General features: G+C 31.9%; 1 protein-coding gene across 1 annotated transcript; it reads right to left on the bottom strand.

Annotated features, from left to right (window-relative positions):
• Nucleotides 1–2,315: 2,315 nt before the first annotated feature.
• On the bottom strand, nucleotides 2,316–5,975 carry LOC145628163 (sesquiterpene synthase-like). The gene is made up of 7 exons (XM_081680473.1): nucleotides 5,853–5,975; nucleotides 5,179–5,452; nucleotides 4,716–5,088; nucleotides 4,420–4,638; nucleotides 4,167–4,305; nucleotides 3,807–4,055; nucleotides 2,316–2,612 (listed from the first exon to the last, which is right to left on the bottom strand). Exons 1-7 carry the CDS (start codon nucleotides 5,973–5,975, stop codon nucleotides 2,316–2,318), a joined length of 1,674 nt encoding a protein of 557 aa, XP_081536599.1.
• Between the last annotated feature and the right edge of the window lie 1,685 nt (nucleotides 5,976–7,660).

The raw sequence follows: 7,660 nt of genomic DNA, 5'->3' as shown, positions 1-7,660 counted from the left end.
AATTTCAATGAATTGAACAATTTAGCAATTAATTTTTTTAGAAATCGTGGTGAAACATTAGTAGATCTCGAATAGTCATTTGGTAAAGCCGAAACTTCTACTTTTGCCCTCACTTTCGTCCCTTTCATAGATCTTCGGACCTGTACTAAAAAAAACATCGGATCTAAATTATTAGGGTGCAAATTACCCAATCACATAATCTTTCAATAGACCCAACAAAAGGATTATAATCAATTTAAAGAAAAATTCGAGAGTACAAATGGAATCAAAACCTGTTTTCATTGTTACCGGCATCTCCATCCTTGGATTTGTTTCTGGGTTGTGTCGAATCCCCATTTGGGTTTGAAAAGCTCTTAAGCTGTTTTAAGAGCTCTCAATCTCTCTCTCCTCTCAATTACTGCTTGTTCAATTGGATCTTCTTCAGTCACCATTAAAGCATGCTCAAATTATTTCAGTATTTACAAACTTAGGTAAATGAAGATAGAATAATAAAGTTATTTTCAATAAATAGGATTTAGAATGAAAAGGGCGTTGATAACTAAGAAGGGAATGATAGAGAATATCCATAGAATATTCTCATCCTAGGTTTAGGATATATTTTGTATAAGATTATCTTTGATATCTGTACATATCTTATAGTTACCTAATATGATTAGGTTTCTCATTGTAACCCTATAAATATTGATCAATGGAAATCACTCTAATTGAGGAGTTTATATTATCTGACATGGTATCACAGCTTAGGTTAGATCTTGGGATCATATACAAAAATTCTCACCCTGACGGTGGGTTAGAAAATTAAACCCACCGGCGGGATATACAAATTTTTTATGCTTCCGCAAACACACACATAGATTTTTTTTCTTTTCTCAAAGATTTTTTTTTTAAATTTTTTTTTTTATGTAGCCTTGCGCTTCCCACCGATAGTAGCAACCGCGAAAGCCGCCTCCATCATTGGTGGCAATCGCATACACTACCGCCTCCCACTATTGGCAGTAACCACATCTGCCAACCTACTCCATGTGCCGCACTCTATTTCCACCTCCCCATGACCAACAATGATTCTTACATTGCCTCATTGGTTTTTTTTTTTTTTTTTTACACATAATCACATAGATTTTGTTTTGGTGGTGGTATATCACAATAAGGTCAACTTTTGCACATCTCTTTTGCTATCAAGTTAGCTCCTTTTATTGTTGCAGCACTTGGAATCTTTGTGGAGTATTAATTCTTGCTACCTGGTTTCTCTTTTGAGAATTGATTAATTTCAAGCGGTGGGATTTAATCTTTTCTTGCGCAATTTTATTTGTTTTTCTTCAGCTGTGATTTCACGTAGTAGTGTAGTGTCTTCTCCCCGATGATGATTTGATCCCTTAACTTATTCTTCTCTGGATCTGCAACTTGGCCCAAGTATATGCGTGACTCTTCTCCTTCGGCCTAAAAGCGCATATCTCTACTATACGTAGGTCGTGGTTGTTGCTTCTCATCGTCATCACCAGCACACGTCTACTACTTCTCTTTTGATCATGGGTTACTATACTATCCTTACCGTTCGATGCGTGATTCAGATCCAGTCTGAGCATCCGATTTTCTCCCGCTCTGACTGCGGGGGTGTGATAGAGAATATCCATAGAATATTCTCATCCTAGGTTTAGAATATATTTTGTATAAGATTATCTTTGATATCTGTACATATCTTATAGTTACCTAATATGATTAGGTTTATCATTGTAACCCTATAAATATTGATCAATGGAAATCACTCTAATTGAGGAGTTTATATTATCTGACAGGGAAGAATTGGATATTACCAACCGTTCAGTGGCGTTGATATAAGAATGAATTAAGAAGGTAATATCCAAGGGACGTTGATAACTAAGAAGGTAAGGATGAAATGGGCCGGGCTTTAGAATGAAAGGCCTCAATAAGGTATGATATAAGAGAATTAAGAAGGTAAGAAACCCGTTCAGTCTCAGAACGGGTCTCTAAGACTTCTATTGTTTTACTAATATTGGATCTCCTACATCAAACAAACCTATTATTAAGATGATGGGTCTTTTATTAGGGGTCCTTTTTTCAGATTTCGTAATAGTGTCATTCAATATTTTTTGTTGATTTATAGAGATAGATAGACATAATAACATCATTCTTTTTTATTCCAAAGACAACAAATACAAATATTATACATATATTGTATTACTACAAATGAAATATAATCATATGCTTTACCAATAACCAAAGGTAAAGTATTCAACACAAAAGTAATAATGCGTAAATACGAGATATTAAAATGCATGGTACGTATGATTCAAAATTTAAGCCATAATAATAGGATCAACAAGAATAGTGGCAACTTTTTCTTGCATAAGTTGGCCGACGGTATAGCCATCTTCATCACAGTGATAGATGTCATATAATGTCCTTGTAACGTTGATAACTGCAAATAATATAGGGGTTGGAACAATTCTTGACCCAATTATTTCTTCATTCATGTCCTTCCACGCCTCCTCGATGTGTTTTTGAAGCTCCTTCGTAGCTTCTTCGATCGAGAATCCAAATTGATCCATGTAGCAATCTATTGCAGACGAAACATGACCTCTAGTCTTCTCAAACTACAAATTTCCATTAAAAGTGAAATCATAAGATTGGATTGAGCTAGGGCAATCGTGTTTAACCACTACGAAAAGTGGTGGTTTAAAAAAAAAAAAAAAAAAAAAACCCTAATGTTGTCAAATACTCGTAGTAAAATTTTCAAACAAATTGTAAATTAAACTACTCGTACAAATCTTATAAAGAGTAAAGTTTCCACTATTTTTATATTGGAATTTTTTTTTGTGAAAAACTACCTTTTAAACTCCAGACTTTGCGAAAAACTACCCTAAAAACAAAATGTTGTAATTAACTACCTTATAAAATATAAAACGTTGTAATTGACTACCTTCTACCGGAATGACACATTTGACTTTTATTTTCCGACATTGACCATGTCACGTGAGGGTCACGTGACCCTTTAATGACTTAATTCCCTTCTTTTCCCCAAATTTTCCCGCTTTACACCAATTCAGCCCATATAATTATCAAAGTGGTTGCAAATAAACAATATAAAATATGAATATTGTATTGTTAAGGAAAAGAGTTGGTATAAAGCGGGAAAATTTGGGAGAAAAGGAGGGGGGGGGGAAATTAAGTCATTAAAGGGTCATGTGACCCTCACATGACATGGTTAACACCGAAAAATAAAAATCAAATGTGTTATTCCGATGTGAGGTAGTCAATTACAACATTTTATACTTTATAAGGTAGTTAATTACAACATTTTGTTTTTAGGGTAGTTTTTCGCAAAATTCAAAGTTTAAAAGGTAGTTTTTCACAAAATATCCTTTTAAATTTAAATGAGGTCAATTAACCCGACCAACTACTATTGATTTGTCTGCCGCTAATTATACGATCATTAACAGCAAATCTAACCATCAATTTTTTATCTCATCTTATTTTTAATCGGTAAGAAAGGTATATTATCTAAGAGAAACATTGTGAATTAAATGTACAATTAGTCAATTCAAACTTATGACTAACCAAATATGTACAAAGCCTTTTTTTCCTCCTCTAAAATATTCGTAAAAAGTTGTCATAGTTGCAAATAGAAAAAATTGTACAAATTATCACAATTTCAAACTTATAACTAACCACATGTCTAATTCAGATTTTGAATTTTGTTTTCATTGAAGTATTTATGTCTAGGAGTTAAATAATTGTAACAAGTAATTTCAGTGTTGTCACTTTAGTTTATTAGTGGGAGTACATACCTTATGGCTACTAATGTCATTCAAGAGCCTAGCAAGTATGCACGAAGCTTTTAGAGCCTTTGTATTTTCGTCGACCCATTCAAAGGCATGTTTAGATGCCAACTTCCCCATGCCTTGATAAGAGGCAGCAGTAATGTACAAATAGCCAGAGGTGATGATGCCAGTTTTCATGTATTCGTCGTAAGTTGGAACAACATTTTGATGATGCCAAATAGATTCTTGCAAGTAAGCTTGACAAATACCTTTCATCTAGTAAACAAAATAAGACATTTATTGAGGATTTATGTTAGTTCTTTTATACTTTCTCAAGCAAATCAAATAATTATATATAGATTATATGCTCATTGAATGTGTATGTACTTCTTTTTGGAGATGATCAACAGCATATGATCGTTGCTCCAAAGCTAATTCTTGCTCAATTTCTTCGAATGTATCAAACATAACTTGAGAAATTGCTCTCATGTAGTCCGGAAGTTGATTGATGCAACTTTTGTCCCACCTATATATAATTTCATCAAGTTATACAAATTTCTAATAAGTTCAATAATTAGGTTAAAAAAGATTTAGGAGTACTATATATACACGTATGGCACATTCATGCATGTTAACGAACCTTTGAATCATTTCTGTGAAGGGTTTTAACTCTTCAATGGTTCCATAAGCGTCATAGATGTCATCTATTATAGATATAATGTTGAACAATTTGTTTAACAGCATCCTCGCGTACGAGTACTTAGGCTCATAGTACACACCCAAAATCCAAAAATAGGCCTCTACCACTCTATCACGAACAAAAGGGTATTTTGTGACCATATCTAGACTTCTCCACCACCTGAGTAAAAGAAAAATTAGTACTAACCCTAGCTAGATAAATCACTTGTATCAATAAGTTACTTCATATTTAATTACCTAGTATGATCTCTTAGCTCCTTGTTATGCAATATTTGAACCAAGTTGAAATCTAACTTCGCAAATTTCAGCAAAGCTTCGTTATGGAAAGGCTTTGACTCATACCACGAAATTTGATACCACGATTCAAGCCTTATACTACGTCGATGGAGGGGTAGTTTCAAGGCATGGGCTATTTGTTTAGCCATGGGAGAGTTTGATTGTGTAGAAAAGGAGGTTAGATGAGTAGTAGCAAATGCACGAGCTTCGTCGAGTGTATTCTCTCCATGTACTCCTAGATATGATGCTTCATACAAGCTCAATAGGCCTTGCACATCGTTTGTTAACCTTTCCTTGAAGCTTCCATTCTCACATTTGAAGTGTTCAAACACATCTGGTTTATACATACAAATATTATATCAATAAACTTGCATACAAAATTAAAACAATGTAACGATTAAGAAGATGCATTGGAATTACATACCACATGAAACATTGAAGCCATGTTGTCGTAAGAGACGAAAGCGTAGAGAAACATAGTAAAGATCATCCTTGTAGGAACTATCATCATACATCTTCTTATAGAAATTTTGAAAAGTGTCTTCGATTTCATTTTCAAAGTGGTATGATACTCCAATGCGATGTATGTCATCTAAGAATTCAAGTCTTTCCTTTGGGTCCTTATCAACGTCCATAATTTCTTTGCGCACTAGCTCTTTGAGCTCCTCCGCCTCTTTCTCCATTCGGCCTTGGGTAACCTAAACCAATAGATCGTTAACGTTTCTTAGTATAAAAACGAAAATAAAACATAAAATGTATATGAATCCTTTACTTTTTAAGTACAAAAATAAAACATAAAGTAGTATATGTATCCTTTACTTTTTAAGTACATGCAACAAGCTAAGGTGATTTTATTATAAATTTATTAATGATAACTTGTTAAATGTATGAATGTGACAACCTAAAATGTGCAATATTAATATTAATTTATGAAGTTTAATGCCAAATTCAATTTTATATATATGAGAAAATGAAAAGCCAATTTTACAAACTAATTATAGAACAGATTAAAGTCAGGCCGACTCATTGGCCAGAGCAAGATTAAAGCGGATGATAATAATAGTAGTAGTAGTAGCAGTAATAACAATAAATAAAAACCTCGTCCGGGGGAGTGTAGTTGAGGAAGTGATCACCCCATATGTTGGGAGGATAATTAGCAAGCGGACGAACGATTTCTGTAACTGTATGATTCATACTAACCATATCATTCATACAAGTCATATTCTCTCAAAAACTTTTGAGAATTGAAATTTGCAAGAGATTATTTTGAAGTCTTTTGAGTGAATAGACTTAGTTTTTTTGTTGTTATGAAATTTAAGTGTAAAGCAAGCACATATATATAAGGGAACAAGTCTAGATATTGCCGCACGTAAAATTCTTTGTCTTATATTACATTTTGTTTCTATTAGTTGATTACTCTTGCTAGTTGCAACTTTGTAAGTTTGCTATATTTTTTTTGTTTCTTTTTCAAAAGTTGGCATTTTTAAAATAAAAGGTGTTGGGATTTCTAAGATATTTTATTTTTTTAAGTTGGTCATAGTATGTGGGCTTGATTCTACGAGATGGTAATTTTTTTCTTACATCTGTCTATGTGTTTTAATGTTAATTAATTAGATATTTCTCCAGCCATACTAAGATTGTTGAATTAGTAATAATTGAATTTCTGAAATAATATAGAAGCCAACAATCAAATATATAATTAAGTATGAAATACTACTTTTGAAATATTACTTTTGGTTGCTTTTTTTCTCTCTCTAGATTTTAGAGAGAGATAATTCCCTCTAGGGTTTTCCCTTGGAAGGGTTTTTCCTAGCCTCTTTTGCTAGGGTTTTTTCTTTGTTTTTTCTTCAATCCTTCGCTACTTTTCTTTATCTCCTTCATTCTTGATTTTTATTTGTAAATTTTGTGGGGGCTTCCACTGGTTTTTACCAGTGGAAAGCCCCAAAATCTCTTTAATTGCTTTCAATAAAAAGATACCATCCTTAAGATGGTGTTCATGGTAGGGATTTTAATTACTTGTTTATTGAAGAATGAAGATCGAAGGTTTTGCAATTTCTATCGGAGTTTAGAAGACCAAGGAAGGATATTCATCAAAAAAAATTATGCATCTGCAGATCTTATGCCGAATTAGAGCGAACTCAAAAATTGTATTGCTTCGGATGAATTTTTTGTTAAGGCTATTATCAATCGATTCTGCGATGTTATTTTTAGGGTTTTATATGTTTTTGTTGGAATTTTAAATTTCTCAAAAATTGATTGTAAGTGTCGTTTGACTATTTTATAAATGAAATCTTTAATCTTATCGTAAAAAAAAAATAAAAAAAAACAATCAAATATATAATTAAATAAATAAAGTTATAGTTTTTACACAAATTAATAATAATAATAATAATAAATAATAATGTACTACTATTACTAATAATAATAATATGGTGTTAAGGATTAAAAATTCCATATAATAATGTAGTACTTTTTTTTTTTTTTTTTTTTTTTTTTGTATCAGTGACTTTTTCAGGTTCATAAATTTACTTGCATATTTTCTCACTATATTTTGGTTTCACCCATTCGCAATTTTAAAATACACTCACCCCATTCTATAATAATTGATATGGAATACATCTTTATTATTATTATTATTATTATTATTATTATTATTATTATTATTATTATTATTATTATTATTATTATTATTATTATTATTATTATATTTATGTGTTAACTTTGACTAAAGTTTTTAATAGCATATTTATATGAGATAGGAATGTATATTGTGATATGATATTATGAACAGAGATTTTTCAGTGCGGCATGCCACATGGTGCGGCACGGGTTACTTGTATTCTGGGGTTATTTGTACGGTGTTACTTGTATTCTGGGGTTACTTGTATGGGTTACTTGTATTATGA

The sequence above is a fragment of the Chenopodium album genome, chromosome 4, assembly GCF_948465745.1.
Source record: "Chenopodium album chromosome 4, dcCheAlbu1.1, whole genome shotgun sequence".
Lineage (NCBI taxonomy): Eukaryota > Viridiplantae > Streptophyta > Magnoliopsida > Caryophyllales > Amaranthaceae > Chenopodium > Chenopodium album.
This window is presented reverse-complemented; position numbering and strand designations above follow the sequence as displayed.

Excerpts from the sequence above, each read along its gene's own strand:
- LOC145628163 (XM_081680473.1), bottom strand. The coding sequence starts at position 5,975 with ATGACTTGTATGAATGATATGGTTAGTATGAATCATACAGTTACAGAA. Across the intron at positions 5,453-5,852 it reads ACTACACTCCCCCGGACGAG|GTTACCCAAGGCCGAATGGA; the intron begins GTTTTTATTTAT and ends CTATTGGTTTAG. Across the intron at positions 4,306-4,419 it reads TTCACAGAAATGATTCAAAG|GTGGGACAAAAGTTGCATCA; the intron begins GTTCGTTAACAT and ends AATTATATATAG.